Source organism: Trachypithecus francoisi, unplaced genomic scaffold (assembly GCF_009764315.1).
Source record: "Trachypithecus francoisi isolate TF-2019V2 unplaced genomic scaffold, Tfra_2.0 Lachesis_group5, whole genome shotgun sequence".
NCBI classification, from domain to species: Eukaryota; Metazoa; Chordata; class Mammalia; order Primates; family Cercopithecidae; genus Trachypithecus; species Trachypithecus francoisi.
Genome location: NW_022681470.1, coordinates 131,001,783 through 131,029,242, shown reverse-complemented (window position 1 = coordinate 131,029,242; position 27,460 = coordinate 131,001,783). Strand labels below are relative to the sequence as shown.

General features: G+C 51.3%; 1 protein-coding gene across 5 annotated transcripts; it reads right to left on the bottom strand.

Moving 5' to 3' along the window:
* Positions 1 to 815: 815 nt before the first annotated feature.
* TMEM161A (transmembrane protein 161A) lies at positions 816 to 20,243 on the bottom strand. Of its 5 annotated transcripts, none has more exons than XM_033196684.1 (12): positions 20,126 to 20,243; positions 16,501 to 16,633; positions 14,838 to 14,918; positions 14,365 to 14,462; positions 14,060 to 14,216; positions 11,560 to 11,711; positions 3,095 to 3,155; positions 2,861 to 3,004; positions 2,644 to 2,757; positions 2,346 to 2,520; positions 2,120 to 2,216; positions 816 to 1,382 (listed from the first exon to the last, which is right to left on the bottom strand). In XM_033196684.1, the coding sequence occupies exons 1-12, from the start codon at positions 20,226 to 20,228 to the stop codon at positions 1,129 to 1,131; spliced, it is 1,569 nt and encodes a 522-aa protein (XP_033052575.1). In that variant the 5' UTR covers positions 20,229 to 20,243; the 3' UTR covers positions 816 to 1,128. The 5 variants fall into 5 exon arrangements, with proteins under 5 accessions (XP_033052575.1, XP_033052576.1, XP_033052577.1 ...); XM_033196685.1 differs by having other exon boundaries at positions 16,501 to 16,604; positions 20,126 to 20,209; XM_033196686.1 differs by having other exon boundaries at positions 14,060 to 14,141; positions 16,501 to 16,604; positions 20,126 to 20,209.
* Between the last annotated feature and the right edge of the window lie 7,217 nt (positions 20,244 to 27,460).

Below are 27,460 nucleotides of genomic sequence, written 5' to 3'. Positions count from 1 at the left end.
ACACCCTGGAGTCACAGCTACAGGACAACTTCAGAGTCCACGACGGCCCCACATCCCTTCCCTGGGTCACAAAGACCTCAATATGCCCCTCCTTGTGTGTGACCTCTATACAAAGTCACCTGCATACCTGTGGCAGATGCTTGCATCACCATGGGCTCCCCGCCCTCCCATTTATTCAAACAGGTTTTCCCCTGAGGTTTCCCTGCCCGTCTAACCTTCTCCTGGCACTCCCTCACAAGGCATTTCTCTCACCTGCCCGCCCCTCCCAGGCCACCTGCCCTCTCAGCTGGGACTGTACCTTCCCCTGATTTCTGGTCTCTTCCATCCTGCTTTTGGACTTTTCCTGGGACACTTGTATTTCTTCTCTTTTTCCTCCTTTTCTTTTTTTTTGAGACAGTTTTACTCTGTCACGCAGGCTGGAGTGTGACGCGATCTCGGCTCACTGCAGCCTCCACCTCTCAGGTTCAAGCGACTCTTCAGGATCATCCTTCTCAGTAGCTGGAACTATAGGCATGCGCCACCATGCCTACTTTTTGTATTTTTAGTAGGGACGGGGTTTCACCATGCGTTGACCAGGCTGTTCTCGAACTGCTGGCCTCAAGTGATCTGCCCGCCTTGGCCTCCCAAAGTGCTGGGATTTGGGATTGCAGGCGTGAGCTGCCATGCCTGGCCTCCTCCTCGCTTTCCCTTCTCCTCCCAGACCTTTGCTCCCCTCTCAGTCCTGATCCTTTCTCCCTCCTGCACAGCCCCCACCCTGCACCTGGGCAGGTGCCACCACCCTGCACACGCCCAAGTTCCAAACCACTCAGGCCCTGTTTGTAAAAATCGGCGTGCTCCTTTATTTGTTCAGAAGAGCAGCCAGTATCACTCCCACCACTCAAACCTGGCACACACGCTTCGGAGACAATGGCCTCGGGACCCTCATGCTGCTGGGCCCAGGAGAGACAGTTCTGAGGCAGAAACTTGGCGTCCAAGGGGGGCCGCGGCTCAGGCACTGCGGTGAAGGGAACAGCAGGGAGTCCGGCCCCACCTTGCAGCTGGGGACACGAGGGCACACACAGAGGGGGCAGGCTAGTGTCCTGCTGACCCAGGACAAGACCTCAGCGCCACAGGAGGGTCTGCAGGCAGCTAGGAGCCTGCCAAGTGCTGGTGGAAGTAGAGGCCGAAGAGGCTGGAGAGCAGCTGGCAGGCAGCCGTCCACCAGATGAGGTAGGCCAGGATGCCGCGGAGGAAGAGGGGCGTCAGCAGGCCACCCAGGGCCCCGGCGATCCGCGCTGCAGTCTGCTGGACCTCATCCTCCCCAAAGCCGATGGAGGCGGAACTGGCTGAGGATGGGTTGGGGGATAGTAGAGGGGCTGCGCCCAGGCCCCAGGAATAGCCTCCTAGGAGAAGAGGATGAAGCGAGGTATGAGTGGAGAAATGGGGGAGGGGGCGAGGGGCAGGGCGGGCATGAGGGGCCGGGCCCATTCCTCCAGACACTCCCACCCCTGTCTCAGACTCCACCTCCTGCCGGGTCTCCACCCCCTCAGGCGCTGCCACCTGTCCAAGGCAAGCCTTATCCCTGGCCCCACCTCCTGCTCAGATCCTGCCTCACTACATGCCCTTCCCTCTACCCAGGCTCCTGCCAAGACCCAACCCCTCCCCAGGCTCCACCTCCTAAGGCACACCCCATCCCAAACTCCACCTCCTGCTCATAACCTGCCCCACCACCAGTCCCCGCCCCCTTGCCCCCTTCCCGGGCCCCACCTCCTGCCAAGACCCAACCCTCCTCAGGCTCCACCTCCTAACGCATACCCCATCCCAAACTCCACCTCCTGCTCATAACCAGCCCCACCACAGTCCCCGCCCCCTTCCCAGGCCCCACCTCCTGCCAAGACCCAACCCTCCTCAGGCTCCACCTCCTAAGGCAAAGCCCATCCCAAACTCCACCTCCTGCTCAGAACCTGCCTCACCACAGTCCCCCCCCCCGCCCAGGCCCCGCCTCCTCCCCGCCCCTCCCCCCGCCTCCTCCCCGCCCCTCCCCCCCCCCCCCCCCCCCCCCCGCCTCCCCAAGACTCCAACTCCACTCTTTTATCTTCCAGCCCCGCCTCTCCTCCACCTCCACACGGCAGCATCTCACCCAGCGTCTTGAGCAAGAGTGTGCAGTTGAGGGTGAGGATGAGCGGCGTCAGGTACTGCAAGCTCACCACCGTCACGTAGCAGTAGACCCGGACCACCTGTGGGCAGGTAACGGGTGGCTGCAGCAGGAAGCCTTCTGGGTTTGGGAGGACTCCACGCCCAAAGGACTAGGAATCCTGCCCTCAGCCCCAGGTTCCCTCTGGCCTAGGTCATCGGGGCGTCCATACCCTCCGCTGGATTTCACGGGCTTCGATGCGGCCAGCCTCCCTTCGCAGCTGCTCCACGCGGGCCTTGGCCAGGCACAGGTAGGCCTGCAGGTGGGGCCGGGTCACCGCAAGCCGCAGCAGGCACAGCACTACCAGCAGCCAAAGGCGCCCGGAGTCGAAGGCAGAGTCGGACAGCCTGTGCGGAGCGGGGCGGGGTCAAGGGCTAGGAAGGCCGCCCCTCACCCCCCAGGATCTTCCCCAGGCTCCTCCCTGAGTCTCAGAGGTTGGAGCACCCAGGGGAGCCCCACCCGATACGCACAGGGAGAAGGGCCTTTCCCCAAACGGCGGCTGGTGCAGGAAGTCCCGTGCAATGGGCTTTGTCCAGAGCCACAGGATGAACAGGGGAGACAGGAAGCTGGTGTGCAGGAGGAACCTAAGGGGTGACAGCAGGAGAGAGTGAGGCCTGGGCACCCCCTCTTCCCCAGCCTCTCCCTTAGGGCCCCTAATCCCCCCACCCACCAAGCGACCCACGTAACTGCAGCATGGGCCGGTCCTCCGACATGGTCAGCGCGTCCCGGTGGGTCTGGGCCAGCCGTAGGCCTGGGAAGGTGAGGAAGGCACCCAGCACAGAGCCCACCACCGCCAGCCCCACGCGGATAGCCAGCTTGGCCACAGGGAGCCTAGGAGAACACTAGGTCACAAGCCTGCCTGGGGGACCCTGGGAGGGTCCCATCCTGCCCTTGCTCCCCTCCCCCATTCCCAGGACTCACACCCAGTCCCAGTCCTGCTTCTTCAGGAGTGGCTCCAAGTTCCGGGTCATGCTGGCCAGGCCTGGGGATGATAAGAAGAGGACCGAATAGAGTGAATTCCTAGGGTCTCTGAGGCCACTCTGTTCCCTAATCCCCCATCCCTCAGGCATCCATTTGCTCCCCAAGTAGCAATGCACCAGGCCCTGTGCCAGGCACAAGGACAACTTTGTGCTCTAGTTACACAGCACTCTTCACAAGAAACAAGGTCAGTGTGTTGGCTCACGCCTGTAATCCCAGCACTTTGAGAGGCCGAGGCAGGCGGATCACCTGAGATCAGGAGTTTGAGACAAGCCTGGCCAACATAGTGAAACCCTGTCTCTACTTAAAATACAAAAATTAGCTGGGTGTGGTGGCAGGTGCCTGTAATCCCAGCTACTTGAGGCAGGAGTATCGCTTGAACCTGGGGGGCGGAGGTTGCAGTGAGCCTAGACCGCACCATTGCACTCTAGCCTGGGGGATAAGAGTGAAACTCAGTCTCAAAGAAAAAGAAACAATGTACCAGGCAGATACTCCTGATTGGGCTGGGAACATTCAGGGGTATCTGTTGAGCCTGAGCTCCCTAGGTTATAGAAGGAATCTGGAGGGGGATGAAGGACTTCTGCAGGAGAAAACCAAAGTCCTCCTGGAGGAAGGAATCCTCAATTCAAGACCCAAGATTTTCCAAAAATTAAGACCAGGGCTGGGTGCAGTGGCTCGCACCTGTAACTCTCAGCACTTTGGGAGGCTGAGGCGTGTGGATCATTTGAGCTCACAAGTTCAAGACCAGCCTGGGCAACATGTCAAAACCCCCATCTCTACAAAAAATACAAAACCAGGAGTGGTGGTGCACGCCTGTAGTCCTAACTACTCTGAAGGCTGAGGTGGGAGGATGGGTTGGGCCCAGGATGTGGAGGTTGCAGTGAGCTGAGATCATGCCATTGCACTCCAGCACAGAGTGAGACCTTGTCAAAAAAAAAAAAAAGGAAAAAATTCATATGAGCTCACAGACAAAATCAACAAATGCATAAGGAAACAAATCACCATAAAGGAGAGTTAACACAAAAACAACAGTCAAGTTTAGGCCTCAAAGACTTCAGAAATTGGTGCTGTCAATTATATGTCAAATGACTAAGGAAATGAAAGCTGTAATCACAGAACAGGTGACATGAGACTACCTTCAGATGACTGGGTAGAATTGCAAAGGAACCAAATTAAACTCTTCTAAAGGGAAAATGTTAGTATTGAAATAATAGATTGTTAAACAGCACATTAGGAACAGCCAAAGGAGGAAATGATGAACTGGAAGACAGATCTGAAGAAATCACTCAGATTCCAACTCAGAAAAGTAGGTGAGAAATATGAAGAGAGGCTAAGAGAATAAGGAAGACAGAACAGAAAGTCCAGTGCAAATCAAATCAGAGCCCCAGAGGTAGGGAAGAGAAGGAATGAAGAATAAAAGGAATTACTGGAAGAGAATGGTTGAGAAGTTTGCAGAATGAAAGACACACACAAAGTATATCAAACCATGTAAATAAAAAGAAATCCATACCTAGACACAATGGAGTGAAACTGCAGAACACCAAAAACAAAAAAATCACAAAGCAGCCAGGGAATTAAGACAGATCACCTATAAAGGAACAACAATTAGGCTGACAGCTAATGTCAACTGTGACAACAGAAAAGGAACAAATAGAAAGCAAAAATGTAAGATGGTAGAAACAAAGTCAAATGTCAGTAATCACAATAAATGTAAGTAGACTAAACTTTAAAGTTAAATGACAAAGACTGTTAGACTACATTGAAAATATCCAGCTACATGTTTTTTAAAGGATGACATACCTTGACATAAAGTCACTGGAAGACTGAAAATAAAGGGATGTTAAAAAGATACAGCAAAGACTAATCAAAAGAAAGCAAGCTAGAAAGGCTACACTACTACCAGCCAAACTGGACTAAGAAGTAGTATTAGAATAGGCCGGGCGTGGTGGCTCACACCTGTAATCCTAGCACTTTGGGAGGCTGAGGCAGGCGGATCACAAGGTCAGGAGTTCGAGACCAGCTTGGCCAACATGGTGAAACCCTGGCTCTACTAAAAATACAAAAATTAGCTGGGCATAGTGGCAGGTAATACCAGCTACTTGGGAGGCTGAGGCAGGAGAACCACTTGAACCCAGGAGGCAGAGGTTGCAGTGAACTGAGATTGCGCCATTGCACTCCAGCCTGGGCAACAAGAGCAAAACTCCATCTCGAAAAAGAAAAAAGAGAGAGAAGTAAAAAAGAAGTAGTATTAGAAGATAGAAGGGGTCCATACATCATGATAAAATGGCTGATTCACCAGGAAAATGTAGCAGTTCTAAATCTGTGAGCACCTTGTGAATAGGCTGCAAAATATATAAAGAAAACACTGACAGAATTGATAAGGAAATTGAGAGCTCTGTTGTCCCAGAGGGAGACTGACTTCTGCTGACTGATATGTCACAGACAAAAGGTTAGGCAAGATGGAGATTTGAATTTATTAAACTCATAGAGCCAGAGAATATGTCCTTCGATTAGAACACGTGAAAAAAGGCAACACAACAACAGAATATGTCAAGAAAACATGGAACAGTCACAAAATCTGATCACGTTCCAGGCCATAGGACAAACCTTACCAAATTTTAAAGAAATTATTTCAAATAGACCATCTGTGCAATTGAGCTAGAAATAAATATGTATTTTTTAAAGGTCTATGTTTGAAAAATTTAAATAGGTCAAAGCATAGCAAGACCCCATCTCTACAGAAATCAGAAGGGAAATGTTAAAAAATCCCAAACAGAACAATAAAAAATATCCATCAAAACTTGGGTGAACTGCCGGGCATGATGGCTCACACCTGTAATCCCAGCACTTTGGGAGGCCAAGGCAGGTGGATCACCTGAGGTCAGGAGTTTGAGACCAGCCTGGCCAACATGGTGAAACCTCTTCTCTACTAAAAATACAAAAATTAGCCAGGCGTGGTGGCATGCACCTGTAATCCGAGCTACTCAGGAGGCTAAGGCAGGAGAATCACTTGAACCTAAGAGGCAGAGGTTGCAGTGAGCTGAGATTGCACAATTGCACTCCAGCCTGGGTGACAAGAGCAAAACTCCATCTCAAAGAAAACCCCCAAAAAACAAAAAAAAAACCTAGGTGAACAAAAGTGAGAGACCTGATAAAATATGTAGAACATTAAATGCTATGTATGCTATAAACTTAGAAAAGACTGAAAATTTATGAGCTAAGTAGCTAACTGAGAAATTGGAAACAAGCAAAGGAGGTACATCAGTACTGTTCTAAAATCCAGAGGTCCTAGCCACACCAAAGGGGAAGGATCAGACAAGACAAAAGAAAACCAAAAAGAATCTGGAATTCAATAAAAATATAATTCTTTTTTTTTTTGAAACGGAGTCTTGCTCAGTCGCCCAGGTTGGAGTGCGGTGGCGCGATCTCGGCTCACTGCAAGCTTCACCTCCCGGGTTCACGCCATTCTCCTGCCTCAGCCTCCCAAGTAGCTGGGACTACAGGCGGCCACCACCACACTTGGCTAATTTTTTGCATTTTTAGTAGAGACGGGGTTTCACCGTGTTAGCTAGGATGGTCTCGATCTCCTGACCTCGTGATCCACCCGCCTCGGCCTCCCAAAGTGCTAGGATTACAGGTGTGAGCCACCACACCCGGCCTAAAAATATAATTCTTTAGCAAGGTTAGTCCATGGAGACACTCAAATTTGACCCCTACATCATAACACAAAAATTAATGTCACTGTCCATCAGCGACAGTGAGGAGTTTAAGAGCCTATATGAAATGTAAAAGTTGAAATATTTTATTTTTTTATTTTTTTTATTTATTTTTAAGATGGAGTCTTGCTCTTGTCGCCCAGGATAGAGTGCAATGACGTGATTTTGGCTTACTGCAACCTCCGCCTCCTGGGTTCAAGCGATTCTCCTGCCTCAGCCTCCAGAGTAGTTGAGATTACAGGTGCACGCCACCTCGCCCAGCTACTTTTTGTATTTTTACTAGAGATGGGGTTTCACCATGTTAACCAGGCTAGTCTTGAACTCCAGACCTCAGGCAATCCACCCGCTTCGGCCTCCCAAAATGTTGGGATTACAGGCATAAGCCACCACGCCTGGCTGAAATATTTTAGAATAAAACATAGAATGACTTTCTGATTTTAGGGAAGGATATTTTTTAGGACAAATATCAACTAAAATAATCAAATTCCATTCATCAAGATACTAGAGGTGATGCTTACAACTACATTCAATGGCTCAGCAAAGAAAGTGTGATGCATGTATGCAGACGGAAAATAATGCAAATAGTAGTCAAGTGAAAAGAAAAAGAAAACAAGTATTGGCAATGAAGTGGAGAAATTGTGTACTTGTGCACTGCTGCTGGGAATATAATATATAAAATGAGCCAGGCACAGTGGTGCACGCCTGTAATCCCAGCACTTTGGAAGGCCGAGGCTGGCAGACTGCTTGAGTTCAAGAGTTTGAGACCAGCCTGGGCAACATGGCAAAATCCATCTCTATTAAAAATACAAAAATTATCTGGGTGTGGCTGGGCGCGGTGACTCACACCTGTAATCCCAGCACTTTGGGAGGCCAAGATGGGCAGATCGCCTGAGGTCAAAAGTTCAAGACCAGCCTGGCCAACATGGCGAAACCCCATCTCTACTAAAAATGCAAAAATTAGCCAGGCGTGGTGGTGCATTCCCGTAATCCCAGCTAGTTGGGAGGCTGAGGCAAGAGAATCACTTGAGGCTGGAAGGTGGAGGTTGCAGTGAGCCAAGATCATGCCACTGTACTCCAGCCTGGGTGACAGAGCAAGACTCTGTCTCAAAAAAAAAAAAAAAAAATTAGCTGGGTGTGGTGGTAGGCGCCTATAGTCCCAGCTACTCGGGAGCCTGAGGCATGAGAATCACTTGAATCCAGGAGGCAGAGGTTGCAGTGAGTGGAGATCATGCCACCACTGCACTCCAGCCTGGGCAACAGAATGAGACTCTGTCTCAAAAATAAAATAAAATGGTTCAGCTGCTGTATAAAATGGTATGGCAGTTCCTCAAAAAATTAAAAGTAGAATTATCATATAATCCAGTAGTTCCACTTCTGGATATATACCCTCCAAAACTGAAAATGGAGTCTCAAAGAGATACTTGTACACTCAGGTTCACAGCAGTATTAATCAAAAAGCCAAAAGTTGGAAACAACCCACCCAAGCAAACGTTCATCCGTGGACAAATAAACAAAATGTGTTCCATCCAGACAATGAAATGCTGTTCAGTCTTAAAAATGGAATTCTGGCTGGGCACAGTGGCTCACGCCTGTTATCCCAGCACTTTGAGAGGCTGAGGTGAGAGGATTGCTCAAGGCCAGGAGTTTGAGACCAGCCTGGGAAGCATAGCAAGACCCCATCTCTACAGAGAAAAAAAAAAAAGGAAAAATTAGCCAGGCATGGTGGCACGTGACTGTGGTCCCAGCTACTTGGAAGGCTGAGGTGGGAGGATCACTTGAGCCCTAGAGGTCAAGGCTGCAGTGAGTTGTGATTGCACCACTGCACTCCAGCCTAGATGACAGAGTGAGATCCTGTCTCAAAAAAAGAAAAAAAAAATTCTAACACTTGCTACAACATGGATATGACTTGAGGACGTTGTGCTAACTGAAATGAGCCCATCACAAAAGGACAAATACTGTATGATGCCACTTATATGAGGAACCCAGAGTGGTCACATTCACAGAGACAAGACATAAAATGGTGGGTATCAGGGGCTGCAGAAGGAGGAACAGGGAGTTAGTGTTTAATGGGATGGAGTTTCAGTTTTGCAAGAGAAAAGAGTTGTGGAGATGGATGGTGGTGATGGTTCCACAACAATCTAAATAGACTTTTGTTTTTTTTTTTTTGAGACGGAGTCTCACTCTGTCTCCCAGGCTGGAGTGCAGTGGCGTGATCTCGTCTCACTGCAAGCTCTGTCTCCTGGGTTCACACCATTCTCCTGCCTCAGCCTCCCAAGTAGCTGGGACTACAGGTGCCCACCACTATGCCCAGCTAATTTTTTGTATTTTTAGTAAAGACGGGGTTTCATCATGTTAGCCAGGATGGTCTCGATCTCCTGACCTTGTGATCCGCCTGCCTCAGCCACCCAAAGTGCTGGGATTACACACGCGAGCCACCACACCTGGCCTACCTTTTTTTTTTTTTTTTTTTTTTTTTTTTTTTTTTTTTTGAGACGGAGTCTCGCTCTGTCGCCCAGGCTGGAGTGCTGTGGCCGGATCTCGGCTCACTGCAAGCTCCGCTTCCCGGGTTCACGCCATTCTCCTGCCTCAGCCTCCCGAGCAGCTGGGACTACAGGCGCCCACCACCTCGCCCGGCTAGTTTTTTGTATTTTTAGTAGAGACGGGGTTTCACCGTGTTAGCCAGGATGGTCTCGATCTCCTGACCTCGTGATCCACCCGACTCGGCCTCCCAAAGTGCTGGGATTACAGGCTTGAGCCACCGCGCCCGGCCGGCCTACCTTTTTTTTTTTTTTGAGATGGAGTTTTACTTTTGTTGCCCAGGCTGGAGTGCCATGGCTCGATCTTGGCTCACCACAACCTCCGCTTCCCAGGTTCAAGCAATTCTCCTGCCTCAGCCTCCCAAATAGCTGGGATTACAGGCGTGTGTCACCACATCTGGCTAATTTTGTATTTTTAGTAGAGACAGGGTTTCTCCATATTGAGCAGGCTGGTCTCGAACTCCTGACCTCAGGTGATCTGCCTGCCTCAGCCTCCCAAAGTGCTGGGATTATAGACGTGAGCCACCACGCTCAGCCATCTAAATATACTTAATGCCACTGAGCTGCACATTTAAAAATGTTTAAGATGGTGAATTTTATGTTTTGTCTATTTTACCACAATGAAAAAAAATTCAAAGAGAAAAAAGATACAAAAATGGGCAACAGCGTGAACAGGCATTTCACAGAAATTTCATAGAAGAGACATGAATCATGAATAAACAGGAAAAGGTGCTCAACTTCCCTGGTAATCAGAGAAATTCATGTTAAGGCCACAGAGGGCATCATTCCATGTGACGAGGACTAGGTTGGCAAAAATCAAGCCCTATCCATGGATCCTGATTCATTTAAACCTTACTGCCCCCCGGGAGATTGGTGCAGTCACTACCCCACCTACTTATTATTTGAGGGGTAGGTTTGCAGGTACTTATATTATTATTTTGCTTTATAATTGACATACACATCTTCCTTGTATATATCAAACATATATAATTTTAAAAACTGAAAGGCAGGGAGAATTGGAGAAGGTAAAACTCAAGCAGTCAGCAGGGTCATGTGGGCCATGGTGAGGACTATGGTCTTTCTCCTAAGACCCAGGGAGTGTGGTGCCAGGCAGAGAAGTGATGAGGTACAAATTATATGTTAAAAGGATCATTTAAGAGGCCAGGCATGGTGGCTCACACCTGTAATACCAGCACTTTGGGAGGCCGAGGTGGGCAGATCGCTTGAGCTCAGGAGTGTGAGACCAGCCTGGGCAACATAGTGAGACTCTGTCTCAATAAAAATAAATAAATAATTTTTTTTTTTTTTTTGAGGCGGAGTCTCGCTCTGTCGCCCGGACTGGAGTGCAGTGGCCAGATCTCAGGTCACTGCAAGCTCCGCCTCCCGGGTTTATGCCATTCTCCTGCCTCAGCCTCCCGAGTAGCTGGGACTACAGGCGCCCGCCACCTCGCCCGGCTAGTTTTTGTATTTTTAGTAGAGACGGGGTTTCACCGTGTTAGCCAGGATGGTCTCGATCTCCTGACCTTGTGATCCGCCCGTCTCGGCCTCCCAAAGTGCTGGGATTACAGGCTTGAGCCACCGCGCCCGGCCAATAATTTTTTTAAAAAATGAAAAAAAGAGGCCACACACAGTGGCTCATACCTGTAATCCCAGCACTTGGGGAGGCTGAGGTGGGTGGGTCACCTGAGGTCAGGAGTTTGAGACCAGCCTGGCCAACATGGTGAAACCCCATCTTTACTAAAAATACAAAAATTAGCCAGGCTTGGTGGCGTGCACCCATAATCCCAGCTTGGGAGGCTGAGGCAGGAGAATCACTTGAATGCAGGAGGCAGAGGTTGCAGTGAGCTGAGATCATGCCACTGAACTCCTGCCTGGGTGACAAAAATGAGACTCCACCTCAAAAAAAAAAAAAGAAAAAGAAAGAAGAGCTATAGCCATGAGTATCCATCAGAGGCAGTGAGAAAGGGAATGTCCTCTCTTCCCCAAAGCCCAACCAGGTTCAGGAGCTGAGATGGTCACTAATGGGGGCTGTCTTCACCCCAGGAGCCCACTCCTTTACCTATTCATGCTGGACACCGAGCCAGTGAAACCAGCCTGGTCAGATTACATGAGGGAGTGACAGCTGTGGCGGCCCCATGTTGGGGGCTGCACTTACCAGGCTCCAGGCCCAGCTCGAGGGTCTCCTCCCGCACCACCTGTACCAGCATGGCCAGCAGCAGGAAGAGGAAGGCAAAGGTGAGGCAGACAGAGCGCTCACCCCCCTCCTCAGCGCTGAAGTACAGCCGTGTCACTGTCAGGAACATCTTGCTGGAGGCTGGAGCTAAGGAGGCCTCAGGTGCCACTGCCCCACTCTGCCCATTTCACCACACCCCACCTGGGAACTCCAGGAAACAAGCACTGCTGCACAAACAGGCCTTGGGGATGACCTAGAGGAGTTTGGGTTTGGGGTGCTGGATCCCAGACCAGGATGTAAGCTGGGGGTTCCTGTTGAGTGGGAGATGTCCTCATCAGGCCACCATGTCTGTTCAGCCTCCCGCCCTGGGTGATCCTGCCTCTTTCACCCACCTCACCTACTTCACATCCCTTGGAAAAGCAATCAGATATAGAAGGGCTTCATCTTCAATCTGCCCTCAAAATGCAGCATGGGGGCCAGACACAGTGGCTCATGCCTATAATCCCAGCACTTTGGGAGGCCAAGGCAGGAGGACCACTTGAGCCCAGGAGCTCAAGACCAGCCTGGGTAACACAGTGAGACTCCCATCTCTACAAAAAATAATTAAAAATTAGCTGGGCATGGTGGCAGCCCCTGTGGTCCCAGCTACTGGGGAGCCTGAGGTGGGAGGATCGCTTGAGCCCAGGAGTTTGAAGCTGCAGTGGGCCCTGATTGCACCACTGCACTCCAGCCTGCACAATAGAGGGAGATCTTATCTCAAACAATAACAACAACAACAACAACAACAACAACAACAGGCCAGGTGCGATGGCTCATGCCTGTAATCCCAGCACTTTGGGAGGCTGAGGCAGTTAGATCACCTGAGGTCAGGAGTTTGAGACCAGCCCTGACCAACATGGTGAAACCCAGTCTCTACTAAAAATACAAAAATTAGTCAGGCATGGTGGCGCATACCTGTAATCCCAGCTACTTGGGAGGCTGAGGCCGAAGAATCACTTGAACCCAGGAGATGGAGGTTGTAGTGAGCCTAAATCATGCCACTGCACTCTAGCTTGGGCAACAAGAGCAAAACTCCATCTCAAAAAAAAAAAAAAAGGCCGGGCGCAGTGGCTCAAGCCTGTAATCCCAGCACTTTGGGAGGCCGAGATGGGCGGATCACAAGGTCAGGAGATCGAGACCATCCTGGCTAACCCGGTGAAACCCCGTCTCTACTAAAAAATACAAAACACTAGCCGGGCGAGATGGCGGGCGCCTGTAGTCCCAGCTACTCAGGAGGCTGAGGCAGGAGAATGGCGTGAACCCGGGAGGCGGAGCTTGCAGTGAGCTGAGATTCGGCCACTGCACTCCAGCCTGGGCGACAGAGCGAGACTCCGTCTCAAAAAAAAAAAAAAAAAGCATGGGAATCTGGGGAACCAGTGGATTTTGAGACAGGTTTCCCCTCTCCAAAAGTCACAGGAGTGGCATTCTTTCTGTGCTTCTTCAAACTTGGGTCCCTAAAGTCATATGTTTGCTCTCTTTGGGAGGCCAAAGCAGGAGAATCACTTGAAGCCAGTCAGGACCAGCCTAGGCAACAAAGCAAGATCCCATCTCAACAACAACAACAAATATATATACATATACACATATACATACATATATACATACGTGTGTGTGTGTGTGTATAAAATTTTTGAGGGGGATGGAATTTGCTCTTGTCACCCAGGCTGGAGTGCAATAGCATGATCTCGGCTAACTGCAACCTCCACCTCCCGTGTTCAAGTGATTCTCCTGCCTCAGGCTCCTGAGTAACTGGGATTACAGGCATGCACCACCATGCCCGGATAATTTTTGTATTTTTAGTAGAGAAGGGGTTTCTCCATGTTGGTCAGGCTGGTCTTGAACTCCTGACCTCAGGTGATCCACCTGCCTCAGCCTCCCAAAGTGCTGGGATTACAGGCATGAGCCACTGTGCCCGGCTAATTTTTGTACTTTTAGTACAGATGGGGTTTCACCATGTTGGCCAGGCTGGTCTCGAACTCCAGACCTCAGGTGATTCACCTGCCTCAGCCTCCCAAAGTGCTGGGATTACAAATGTGAGCCACCATGCCTGGAGTATATATTTTTTAAAATATTGCCAAGGGGCCATCTCTTTCTTGGCCTTGATTGTGGACTGGCCTGGTGATTTCCTTACACAAGGAGAATGTGGTAGAAAGAACAGGGATGGGGGGGTGACTTTGGGCAAGGCATTCCCTCTTGCCTCCTGGCATTTCTACTGCCACCGAATGGCATAATCATGTGGAGTGGAGATGAACCGACCTGCTGAGCCCCGCCCAGTCTGTCCACCCATAGAGCCAGAGCACATAAAATGTCTGCTTCATGCCACCAAGCTTGGGGAAGTTTGTGGCACAGCAGGTGAAAACTGCCACCCCAATTTAGGGGAGCCAGGGAAGCTCGGGTCCTGCTCCCACCTGTCCCTCTGGCAGGGAGCAGAGAGGAAGGATACATGGAGAAGGCCACCGTGAGCAAGCACCAGAACACGGCAATGTTAGTCTCCTTGGCTGGACCCAGCACGTAGTAGTAGGCCTCTGTGAAGAGGTACACGCCACCCGAGTACACAGCAAAGTCCACGAACCACTGGTACTCCAGGAAGAAGCGCAGGACTGTGGGGGGCACTCTGCTCAGCCCTGGGGCCCAGCCCGCTCCCCTCCCAACAGCACACTCCTCCTTCAAATCCTCCCCACCCCCATGAGGGTGTGGGGACCTTCAGGGCTGAGGGAGTGGAGTTTAGGGACAGGACTGGGCTATTACCCAGGGCATCCACAGTTGTGAGGGGGCAGGTCTCCAGCTGGAATGGGGCATCTCGGGGCACAGACAGTGGCTTCTCCTCACTAAGGCCATTGGCCCACCTGGGAGGATGGTGACAAGCAAGTGGGCCAGTGAGCACACATCCCACTGGGGCCAGCCACCCTCAGAGTTCAGAGCAGTTGGCCTGGAGACCATCACTTCCCATAGCCTTGGCTCCTCTGCACACTGGGATGTGAGGACCCCCACCACTACCCACAGGACTGGCTAGAGCAAACTGCCAGGAAACAGATGCTAACTTGACAGTGATCATCTCCTTGTACTAGGGTCTCCCAGTTCACCTGTGCCCAGATCAGAGTCTGGAAGTGTGGGTGGGCCAGTCCTGTGTCCCTTAACCCAGAGCCCCCTGAGCAGAGGTGAGGCCATCCCTGGGGAGGAGCCACCCACCCAAGGCTGGGGATGGGGCCCAGTTCACTCACCGCTCTTTCCTGCCTCTGGGCCTCGGCTTCCCCGCCAGAGCTCGAAGCTCCTCCTCGGACGGGTGCTTGTATCGGAACAGACTGAGAGCAAGGACGGGCAGTCAGGGAAGCTCAGGTATGGGGCTGGTAGGTTGAGGCAGTGAACCTCAAATCCAGGGATTCTAGTTAGAGGGTAGCCTAGTCCAGGGGAACACTGGGAGGTAGGTGAGGGTATAGCATGGGGAAATTCTGGGGAAATCGTGAGGCCAACAGATCTAGGCTGAGTGGGCTCAGGGGGCTTGGATACCCCTGAATCTGCAGGCTAACTCTCCTGGGGAAGCAGGTGTGTGCAACTTTTATCTTCTTTTTCCTTTTCTTTTTGAGACAGAGTCTTGCTCTGTCGCCCAGCCTGGAGTGCAGTGGCATGATCTTGGCTCCCTGCAACCTCCACTTCCCGGGTTCAAGTGATTCTCCTGCCTCAACCTCCTGAGGAGCTGGGACTACCAGCATGCACCATGATGCCCAGCTAATTTTTGTATTTTTAGTAGGGACGGGGTTTCACTATGTTGGCCAGGCTGGTCTCAAACTCCTGACCTCAAGTGATACACCCACCTCGGCCTCTCAAAGGGCTGGGATTACAGGCGTGAGCCACCTCGCCTGGCCTTCTGTTTTTGTTTTTGAGAGAAGGCCTTGGTCTGTCACCCAGGCTGGAGTACGGTGGCGCCATCTCAGCTCACGGCAGACTCAACCTTCTGGGCTCAAATGATCCTCCCTCCTCAGACTCCTGATTAGCTGGGATCACAGGCGTGAGCCACCATACCTGGCTAATTTTTAAAATTTTTTGTAGAGACGGGGTCTTGCCATGTTGTCTAGGCTGGTCTCAAACTCCTGGGTCAAGTGATCCTCCTACCTTGGCTTCCCCCAGTGTTGGGATTATGGGCCTGAGCCATCATCTCTGACGTGTTTTTTTGCCTTTGTTTTTGTCACATACATTTTTCTCAGGAGATAATTCAGTTACCACCAGGTTCTCAGAAAGCATCGGAGACCCACACAGGGACAAAAACCAGAGCAGGCGAGCTCTAGCAGGTGCAGGGGTGGAAGGAAGGCTGGGTTACAGGGAGGCAGGAAGAGTGGGGGAAGTGGGGAGTGTGGCGATGGTTCCACCTATGTGTACATGTGTCAAAACAGGTCCAACTGTATACGTCAAATACATACAGTTTGTGTCAGGCATGGGGGCTCACTCCTGTAATCCCAGCACTTTGGGAGGTCAAAGTGGTAGGATTGCTTGAGCCCAGGAGTTTGAGACCAGCCTGGGCAACTTAGCAAGACCCCATCTCTGTTAAAAGTTAAAAAATTGTCTGGGCATGGTGGTGCACACCTGTAGTCCCAGCTACTCAGGAGGTTGAGGCAGGAGGGCCACCTGAGCCCAGAAGGTTGAGGTTGCAGTGAGCTATGATCAGGCCACTGCACTCCAGGCTGGGTAACAATGAGACCCTGTCTCTAAAAAGAAAAAGAAAAAACAAATATATGCAGTTTGTTGTACTTCAATTACACCTCAACAACGTCTTTCCCCCCATCACCCACTAACCAAGATCGAGGCCGTGCCATTTGTGAGGGGGAGCGTAGGGAGCCAGAAGGGGGCGTGGTTCCGCGGGGCCCCTCCCACCGCCGGGACACAGCTCACCTGCCGTTGCAGAGCAGCCAGCGCGCGAAGGAGCAGTGCGGCGCCAGCCTGTGCATGAGGGTGGCAGTGAGCAGAGTCACCACCAGCTGCACTCCGAGGACCGCCTGGGGGGAGGGGACATGACTGGCAGCACCTGCCAGAGGGTCACAAGCTCCCTCCCTCCCTAGGAACCCAGGCTATTTATAGAGAAGTCAGGCCCGATGGGGGAAGGGCGAGCCTCTTAGGCTCTAGCAGCTTCTTAGGGGAGAGTCCTGGGGTGAGCCTGGACTCACATGGACTGGCCCTGCCCTCCCACGTCAGAGATCAGCAGCATCCCCCCTCACCACCTAGCTGGAGTGTAGGGCAGTGGAGACCATGGGGTTCGCCTCCCGCCTCCGCTATGGATTCAGGTATAATATTAATTTCCCGGAGTCTCACTTTTCTCATCTAGAAATGGGTGCTTCCTATGTAGCCTCCTGTATTCCTCACCACCACCTTCCAACCCCTAACCACGAGGTCGCCACACTCCGTGCAAGCAGCTCCCACCGCCTTTCTGCACTCCGCACTCCCACCTTGGGAGCCACTGCATCTTGGTTGAGCTTCTAGCTTTCTCCTTCACCCTGGTAGCTCCTTCCCCTAAGTGTCTCCCACCTTAAATGATCCCTGATGGTTCCATCACCCTCCTCCCTCTCCTTCCCTTTGTAATTAACCTCCTTGAAAGGGCATCTATGCTCCTGGCCACCTCCTGTTTTGATGTGAAGACCTACATGTCTGAGTGTGGTGAGCTTATTTATTTTTATTTGTGTGTGTGTGTGTGTGTGTGTGTTTTTGGCAGGGGAGTGGTGGGGAGAACAGGATCTTGCTCTGCCACCCAGGCTGGAGTGCAGTGACATGCTGGGGTGCTCACTGCAGCCTCAACCTCCCAGGTTCAAGTGATTCTCCCACATCAGCCTCCCTAATAGATGGGATTACAGGCACCCGCCAACACACCCAGCTGATTTTTGACTATTTTGTAGAGATAGAGTTTCTCCATGTTGCCCAGGCTGGTCTTGAACGCCTAGGCTCAAGCAATCCTCCCGCCTTGGCTTCCCAAACTGTTGGGATTACAGGCATGAGCCACTGTGTCAGGCCTATTTTTATTTTTAGAGATGGGGTCTTGCTATGTTGCCCAGGCTGGTCTCAAACTCCTGGGATCAAGTGATCCTCCCACCTCAACCAACCGAGTAGCTAGGACCACAGTCATGCACTAACACACTCAGCTATGACTTCTTTTTTTTTTAAATTAGGAATTTTCTCACCCAGTTCTTAATTCAGAACACATTTTCATATACTTATTTTTAAACATTTTAGAAGAATCAGTCTGTGGTAAAGCTGCTTGAATGCAGTAAATACCCATTTGCTGCCAGTAATTACGTAATTATGTAAAATTATGTGCTCAGGAGAGCTGTCTACTAGTATTCTGGTATTATAATCAAAATGAAATAAAGTTTAATACTAAAATTAATTATTAAAATAATCCTTTAATCAGGCATAAATAAGCTAAATTTAGTCAGAAAAACCCTAATGTGATGGATACCGGGCCTAGCACGGTAATTCGAAATGACTGCTGAGGCCAGGCGCGGTGGCTCACGCCTGTAATCCCAGCACTTTGGGAGGCTGAGGCGGGCTGATCACTTGAGGTCAGGAGTTTGAGACCAGCCTGGTCAACATGGTGAAACCTTGTCTCTACTAAAAATACAAAAATTAGCCAGGCATGGTGGCACATGCCTGTAATCCCAGCTACTCGGGAGGCTAAGGCAGCAGAATTGCTTGAACCCAGGAGGCAGAGGTTGCAGTGAGCCGAGATTGTGCCACTGCACTCCATCCTGGGCAACAGAGTGGGACTCTGTCTCAAAACAAAATAATAATAATAAATAAATAAAATAACAGACTAATAGGACATTTTCTCTGTGCCTGTGACTTATAAACTGAGACCAGAAATCTTTTTTCAGTAATGAGGTTGGTGGCGCCATCTTTCTCATCTCTAAATCCTCATTACTCACCCTCCCCGGGACCCTAGTGCACACTGGCTGGTTGGCTGGCTGGCACTTAAGGACCATGAGTGCCAGCCCATGGGCCCCTGCAAGCCAGTGAGCCAGGGCTGTTGAAGCCCCACCCTTTCCCTAGGACCCTGCCCTCCCACCCACCAGTCTGTTTTTCTCTCTCTCCGACCTCTCTCCTGTGACCTGCCAGGGTTTTAACCACCCAATCCACCAACCCATCACAAACTCAGCACAGTAAAAGCTCCAGCCCAGACCTCTCTGCTGAGCCCAGTAGCCTCCTCCAGGCTCTCCTGAGAGACCCCAACACTCACCCATCATCCCATACCCTTCCAGGTGATTTAGGCCTTTACCATTCTCACAGTCAGTCCCCAACTCGGTTCTGCACCCTGCAGGCATAGCTACAGACCACCCCTCCACTTCCCCATGGCTCAGCTCTCTCCTCAGCCCTCACTGCACCCAACCACTGGAGTCTCAGAGGTCTTCCTGGGCCTTTGGGCTCTTCATCAATGACCCCACCACCTCCCAAAACCCCCTAAGGGAAAAGGTGGTGGAGGGGTGTATCTCTCTACCTAAGGCTTCTAGAGGTCTGTCCTGGGATGTTCTGATAGCCCTGCCCTCCAGCCAGCCTCCTATCTCAAGGTCAAGGCTCTGCAGACATCTCCAAGGATTTTCTAGAGTCTTCCATCAGCTCCTTCTTTTCCCTTTACTGGATTTACGATCCTCGAACCCAAGAACCCTGATAAAATCAATGCAACTTCCCACCATCTCATTCCCGGGAGCCCGCGCCCTCATCTCCTACGGGCGTCCTGCACCTCCGCCTGGGACAACGTCGCACTTTCAATAATCCCGGCCATCAGGGCCCTTCCTTCAGGGCCATCTCCAGCACCCCTCATCGGGGATGGTCCCAGGCAGGGACTCTCCAGTTCCACGTCCCTCTCTGCCCAGGCCAGTCGCGTCAGGGTTATGGGAGTCCCTCATCTCCCTGCACCAGCCTGATCCCCCGGGGCGGGGCTAAGTTTTAATAACACACTCAGTGGGTTGGACCCAGAGCTGAGTGAGACCTGAAGGTTCCAACTCTCCTGTCTCCCACTCTGAGAACTTTGCCCGCCCTGAGGCCACCAAGACCTCCTGAGTCCACTTCCCACGGCTTCCCCTGCCCGTTCCACACACCCCAATATAGAAGGGACCCCTGATGGATCACGTCGGCGCGGCCCCCACGCTCCTGCAGGACCCCTGTCCCCAGAGTGGACCCCAACAGGCCCCCACACCGCCTTAACCAAGTTCCAAATGTGCTGGGGTCCGCAGTCCCCTCTGTGGGACCACGACTCCATAGCAGGACCCCAAACCCCTAAAAGGTCTCCAGAGAGCGGAATCCCCAGAACGCTTAAGGGCTTCTAGTCTCCCTAGGTACGACCCCCGTCGACTCTTTCAGAGGTCCTGCAGCGAGAGCAGGGCCCCCAGAGAGGGACACACAGCCTTCAGCGTGCCCCCGAATCCCTCAAGGCCTCCAATCCCCAAAAAGAGACCCCATTCCCTCAGTGTCTCCCTGGACCCCCTCGGCTGGACCCCGGCAGAGCCCCCCACTTCGCAAGACGCTCGCTCACCATGACGCTTGCGGGAGCGCGGTGCACGGACCCAACGGCCTGGGGCTCCGGACCCTCCACGGGAACTCGACCAATTAGAGCCCGACCCTGATCTGACGAGCATCCCGTGCAACCAATCAGCGTGTTTTGAGCCGGCAAATTACCAGGGACGAGGAGGCCGCTCGCGTTGCATGCCGGAAATTGTAGTTCAGACACGCTGGTTCTGAGCTATCGAAGTCAAGATTGTGTCTGGGAGGCCTGCGTGGCCCACCGCTCTCAAGGCTCAGTCTTCTCTTACCTAAACTTATTTCAAAGGTTTGCAGCGAAAGCATTTATTCCCACCTAAGGGACATTTCTGAGAGAACCCCCCCTCCCCGCCGATCAAGAACATTCAATGGCTCCCACTTAGTAGACTAAATACTTAGTATTTCTAAGTACCAAGTAGGCTAAGTACTCAGACTGAATCGAGACCCCTCTGCCTGACTTAAATCTGCTGCTAGCACTGTGGTGAACCCAGTAGTACAGCTTGCACCCACCATGCTCTGTCATACCTCCAGGCCTTTGTAAATATCCTACATCTTGCAATGCCTTCAAGAATGCCTCAATCTTAAAAACAAAACAAAACCAAAAAAGAATGCCTCAATATTTTTCACCTGGCAAGTGCCTTATTCATCTCTATCAGCCAGGACTCTGGCTGTGCTCCACAAAATATCAACTAAAATGGGTTCAAGCAAAAAAAGGAAAGTTTGCGGCTCATGTGACAGAAAATACTAACTGTAGGGTCAGCTTCAGGCATGGCTGGATCAAGGACCAAATGTCAGTTTCAGGGATCTGATGTTCTTTATTTCACCGCTAGGAGGAAAGGGCTTCTGGTGTTCGTGCCTGGGTTTTGCCATTTGTCTTTCTGTGGATGAGTGTGTCTGCCTGAGTGTAGACATATATTGGGTATGACCAAGTGTCTGAGTATCTTTATGGGGGTGGGTTCCTGTGTGTGGGGCCCATGTAACTACCTTTTCATTTTTACATTTTATTATGTATTTATGTTTTGTTTTGTTTTGTTTTTCTTGAGACGGAGTTTCGTTCTTGTTGCCCAGGCTGGAGTACAATGGTGTGATCTTGGCTCACCGCAACTTCTGCCTCCCTGGTTCAAGTGATTCTCCTGCCTCAGCCTCCCTAGTAGCTGGGATTACAGGCATGGGCCACCATGACTTGCTAATTTTGTATTTTTAGTAGAGACGAGGTTCTCCGTGTTTATCAGGCTGGTCTCGAACTCCCGATTTCAGGTGATCCGCCCTCCTCGGCCTCCCAAAGTGCTGGGTTTACAGGCGTGAGCCCCCGGGCCTGGTTTACATTTTATTTTTTTAACTTTCGGCTGGTAAGTGCTGAATCTTAAGCGCACTATCGCACGCCACCTCGTGGTGGAGGGCAAAAGTGCAGTCTTGCTGGGATGGAGAAGCCGAACCTGTCTCACCAGTAGCCCCGGGGGCTCCCAGCCTTAGAAAGCAGCCCATAATTTAATGGACCTCACACTGGGTGCTTAGTCTGTGGGCACTGATATCAGGGACTGGCCTAACTTCTTGTCCACCGTGAGGGTGAGATCCAAAGGCTGGGAAGGTTCTTTCTCTCTGGCCATGCCTCAGTTTCCCCCAGGGTACCTGCTGCTTTGACCCTTTTCCTCCTGCTCAGTCCCTGGTCCTGGTCCGGATGTGTGGGGTTGGGGTGCCAGTGAGTAGGCGGTTCTTCAGCCCATGTGGAAGGATGGCCAGAGTCATTGTCAGGGGGGTCCTCAGAACAGAAGTGTGGGTAACTGGGTGAAGGGTTTGTATCCTCTATGTATAACACCATGCATGTGGCAGTGGCGCTGCTGGAGGTGGCAGGGGCTGTATGCTCAGCTGGACCTCCACAGGCATTGATCACTGTCATGGGGACAGTGGCTCACCCCTGCTGAGTGGGGAAGGGACAGAAGGAACCAGGTGGGAAGTGTTGAAGACCTGAGTCCAGCCAGGCATGGTGGCTTGGCATATGCCTGTAGTCCCAGCTACGTGGGAGGCTAAGGCTGGAGGACTGCTTGAGCCCAGAATTTTGAGACCAGCCTGGGCAGCACAGCAAGACCCTCATCTCTAAATAAAATAAAATAAATTTTAAAAAAGTTAAATTAGCCCAATGTGGTGGCTCAAGCCTGTAAGTCCCAGCTACTCAAGAGCCTGAGGTGGGAAGATTGCTTGACCCCAGGAGTTTGAGGCTGCAGTGAGTCATGGTCATGCCACAGCACTCCAACCCTAGCAACACGGTGAGGAAAAAAAAAAAAAAAAGAGGCTGAGTGCAGTGGTTCATGCCTGTAATCCAAGAACTTTGGGAGGCCAAGATGGAAGGATCGCTTAATCCCAGGAGTTCCAGACCAGCCTGGGCAACGTGGGGAAATCCAGACTATACAAAAAAACACAAAAATTAGCTGGGCAGGCTGGGCACAGTGGCTCACGCCTGTAATCCCAGTACTTTGGGAGCCTGAGGCGGGTAGATCAAAAGGTCAGGAGATCGAGACCATCCTGGCCAATATGGTGAAACTCCATCTCTACTAAAAATACAAAAATTAGCTAGGTGTTGTGTCTCACGCCTGTGAGCTACTGGGGAGGCTGAGGCAGGAGAATCACTTGAACCCAGGAGGCAGACGTTGCAGTGAGCTGAGATCGTGCCACTGCACTCCAGCCTAGCTGGGCAAGGTGGTGCGCATCTGCAGTCCCAGCTACTCGGGAGGCTGAGGTAGGAAGATCGCTTGCACGCAGGAGGTCAAGGCTGCAGTGAGCTGTGATTGCACCACTGCACTGTAGCCTGGGCAATAGAGTGAGACTCTGCCTCAAAAGTAAAAAAATAGGCCAGGCGCAGTGGCTCATGCTTGTAATCCCAGCATTTTGGGAGGCTGAGATGGGTGGATCACATGAGGTCAGGAGTTCGAAACCAGCCTGGCCAACATGGTGAAACCCCGTCTCTACTAAAAATACAAAAATTAGCCGCGTGTGGTGGCGCTTGCCTGTAATCTGAGCTATTTGGGGAGCACAAGAATTGTTTCAACCCAGGAGGCAGAAGCTGCAGTGAGCCGAGATCCTGCCACTGCACTCCAGCCTAGGCAACAGAGTGAGATTTTTGTCTCAAAACAAAAACAAAACAAAATAAAACAAGAATAATAAAAATTAAAAAATAGGCCGGGAGTGGTGGATCACGCCTGTAATCCCAGCACTTTGGGAGACCAAGGTGGGTGGAACCTGAGGTCAGGAGTTCGAGACCAGCCTTACCAACATAATGAAACCCCATCTCTACTAAAAATACAAAAAACTTAGCTGGGCATGGTGGCATGCACCTGTAGTCCCAGCTACTCAGGAGGCTGAGGCAGGAGAATCACTTGAACCTGGGAGGCGGAGGCTGCAGCGAGCCAAGATTGCGCCATTGCACTCCAGCCTGCAATGGCAGAGCGAGACTCCATCTCAGGAAAAAAAAAAGCAAAACAAAATAATAAAAATAAACAAATAGGCGGGGCGCAGTGGCTCAAGCCTGTAATCCCAGCACTTTGGGAGGCTGAGATGGGCGGATCACGAGGTCAGGAGATCGAGACCATCCTGGCTAACCCGGTGAAACCCCGTCTCTACTAAAAAAAATACAAAAAACTAGCCGGGTGAGGTGGCGGGCGCCTGTAGTTCCAGCTAGTCGGGAGGCTGAGGCAGGTGAATGGCGTAAACCCGGGAGGCGGAGTTTGCAGTGAGCTGAGATCCGGCCACTGCACTCCAGCCTGGGCGACAGAGCGAGACTCCGTCTCAAAAAATAAATAAATAAATAAATAAATAAATAAATAAATAAATAAATAAAAAGAAAGAAAGAAAGAAAAGAAAAAGAAAACAGAAAGACCTGAGTCTGGGGTTGGGTGAGCAAAATCTCTAGCCACACTTGGACACTCTGCAGTGGCTTCGAGTTCATCCCATCCAAGTCTCATTCCCCACAAGCTTCCACAGCACAGAGGGTGAAATGGGGGCTTCCAGTCGCCCACGGCACCCTCTTCCCTTCACCTCCACCTCCGATCTGTCCTGGAGTCCTGGTGGTTTCGCCTACACACACACACACACACACACACACACACACACACACACAGAGTGATCATTCCAGGGGATACTGCCTCCCCTCAGCGCCCAGTGTCCCCTGCCACGAGAGCCTGGAGAGGGGCTTTTACACACTTTGATCATGCCATATCCCTGTCCTGGAAATTGGGGCCCCAAAGCCCCCACCTCACTGGGGATGAGGGTGGCGAAGATGACATAGAACAAACTTTAGCTGGGGTCTGGGGTGCAGATGGCACCGCCATATATATATATATATATATACGCCATATATATATTATATACTCCGCCATATAAACGAGTGCCCTGTCCGGGTTCTGTCACTTATGTACTTTGTCCTGTCTCCCTATCCCTTAAAAGGAGTCCCACCTATCATCTTGTCTAGGACTGTGTGCGCTAAGGGTGGAATGCAAGGCGCTCGGTTTTACTGAAGAAACCTCTCCTGGGGCGTTGAGTGACAGAATGGGATTTTGAAATTGTCAGTCAAGGTACCCTGCCCATTCTGGCTGAGCTACGCCAATCAGCTCAGCTTTGGAACTTGGCAGAGTGATTGGAAAGCAGGTGAGTTTGTTTGTTTGTGTTTTGAGATGGAGTCTTGCTTTGTTGCCCAGGCTAGAGTACAGTGGTGCGATCTCGGCTCACTGCAACCTCCACTTCCCAGGTTCAAGCGATTCTCCTGCCTCAGCCTCCTGAGTAGCTGGGACTACAGGCGCATGCTACCATGCCCGGCTAATTTTTGTATTTGTATTTGTATGTTTTTTTTTTAATTTAATTTTTTAAAATTATACTTTAAGTTCTAGGGTACATGTGCACAACGTGCAGGTTTGTTACGTATGTACACATGTGCCATGTTGGTGTGCTGCACCCAATTTTTTGCATTTTTAATAGAGATGGGGTTTCACCACATTAGTCAGGCTGGTCTCGAACTCCTGACCTCAAGTGATCCACCTGCCTCAGCCTCCCAAAGCGCTGGGATTACAGGTGTGAGTCACCATGCCCGGCCTGTTTTTGTCTTTTCACTCTTTGAGACAGGGTCTTTTGCTCTGTCGCCCAGGCTGGAGTGCAGTGACTCAATCATAGTTCACTGCAGCCTTGACTTCCCGAGCTCAGGTGATTCTCCCACCTCAGCCTCCTGAGTAACTGGGACTACAGGTGCACACCGCCATGCTTGGCTTTTTTTTTTTTTTTTTTTTTTAAAGAGATAGGATTCACCATGTTGCCCAGGTTAGTCTTGAACTCCTGGGCTCAGGCCATCCTCCCACCTCAGCCTCTCAAAGTGTTTGGATTACAGGCGTGAGCCACTGTGCCCGGCCAAGGCGGATCTTGTAAGTCTTGATCTCAACACTCATGTTTTCCATCTTCCTGTCCAAATCTGTGAACTCCAATCCACAAAGGCGTTTCTCAGCTTGGGACAGTGTAGATGGCACCCTGGAGAAAGAGAGGCAGAGCTGGGCCTTGGAGGGTGGGAAGGAGTTTAAAAAGGAGGCAAGTTGGGGGTTGAGGGAGGCGCTCCAGGAAAGACCAGTATGTTGGAATTGCAAATATTTCGAAGGGACTGGAGGGGCTGGGACAGGGATAGGAGACAAGGCCAGAGTGGGGTAGGGCAGCTGAGGAGCCCAGCTTCCTTCTAAGGATGAGGGCAAGCTTCAAAGAGATGAGCAGAACAGGGCAGAGGCAGATCTTTTAAATTTTATTACTGTTATTTTTAGAGACAATGTTTTTTTCTGTCACTCAGGCTGGATTGTAGTGGGCTGATAATAGCCCACTGCAGCCTCCAACTCCTGGGCTCAAGACATCCTTCCTCCTCAGCCTCCCAAAGGGCTGGGATTATAGGCAAGAAGTAATTTTTTTTTTTTTTTTGAGATGGAGTCTTCCTCTGTTCTGCAGGCTGCAGTGCACTGGCGTGATCTCAGCTGACTGCAACCTCCACCTCTCGAGTTCAAGTGATTCTGGTGCCTCGGCCTTCCAGGTAGCTGGAATTACAGGCGTGGGCCACCAGGCCCAGCTAATTTTTGTATTTTTAGTAGAGACAGTTTCAAACTTCTGGCCTCAAGTGATCTGCCCTCCTTGGCCCCCCGAAGTGCTAGGAATACAGGTGTGAGCCACCGCGCCCGGCTAGAAGTCAGTTTTTTATGTTGTCATTGTTGTTGATGTTTTTAACAGCGGGTCTTGCTCTGTTGTCCAGGGTGGAGTGCAATGGCTCGATCACAGCTCGCTGCAGCCTTGACTTCCCGTGCTCAGGCGATTCTCCCACTTCAGCCTCCTGAATAGCTAAGACTACAGGAATGTGCCAGCCATGCCCAGCTAATTTTTAAAAAAATTTTTTGTAGGGATCGGGGTGTCACTATGTTGCCCAGGCTGGTCTCAAACTCCTGGGCCCAAGCCATCCATCCACTTCAACTTCCCAAAGTGCTAGGATTACAGGCGTTCGCCACTGCACCCGGCAAGAATGCCAGGTATGGCGGCTTGCACCTGTAGTCCCAGCTATTCTGGAGGCCGAGGTGAGAGGATTGCTTGAGCCCAGGAGTTTGAGACCAACCTGGGCATCATAATGAGGCCCCAACTGAAAAAAAAAAAAAAAGTCCCCACCGGGTGCGGTGGTTCAAGCCTGTTATCCCAGCACTTTGGGAGGCCGAGAGGAGCGGATCACGAGGTCAGGAGATCGAGACCATCCTGGCTAACATGGGGAAACCCCATCTCTACTAAGAAATACAAAAAACTAGCCGGGTGAGGTGGCGGGCACCTGTGGTCCCAGCTACTCGGGAGGCTGAGGCAGGAGAATGGCCTAAACCCGGGAGGCGGAGCTTGCAGTGAGCCGAGATCGGGCCACTGCACTCCAGCCTGGGCAACAGAGCGAGACTCCGTCTCAAAAAATAAAATAAAATAAAATAAAATCCCACTGAGACCAACTGGGGTGTCATCCTGCTGCACCTCAACTATTTTCTGGGAGGCACCCCTGACTCCAGGACACCCAAGTCTGCCTTCACACACAGGACAGGCCCGAGTGGGGCAGTTTGCAGCCCCAGGAGTGGGTGTGTAAACACCCTGCTCTCTTGTCTCTTGGGTAGAATCAATTGCTGGGTCAAAGGCTCAAGAGATACACTCATTCAAAAGATGAGCAGTCGGCCGGGCGCGGTGGCTCAAGCCTGTAATCCCAGCACTTTGGGAGGCTGAGACAGGCGGATCACGAGGTCAGGAGATCCACACCATCCTGGCTAACATGGTGAAACCCCGTCTCTACTAAAAATACAAA

Excerpts from the sequence above, each read along its gene's own strand:
- TMEM161A (XM_033196684.1), bottom strand. The coding sequence starts at position 20,228 with ATGCTCGTCAGATCAGGGTCGGGCTCTAATTGGTCGAGTTCCCGTGGA. Across the intron at positions 16,634-20,125 it reads GCGCTCCCGCAAGCGTCATG|GTGCTGCCAGTCATGTCCCC; the intron begins GTGAGCGAGCGT and ends ACCCTCTGGCAG. Across the intron at positions 2,521-2,643 it reads GGGGAAAGGCCCTTCTCCCT|GCTGTCCGACTCTGCCTTCG; the intron begins GTGCGTATCGGG and ends CGCTCCGCACAG.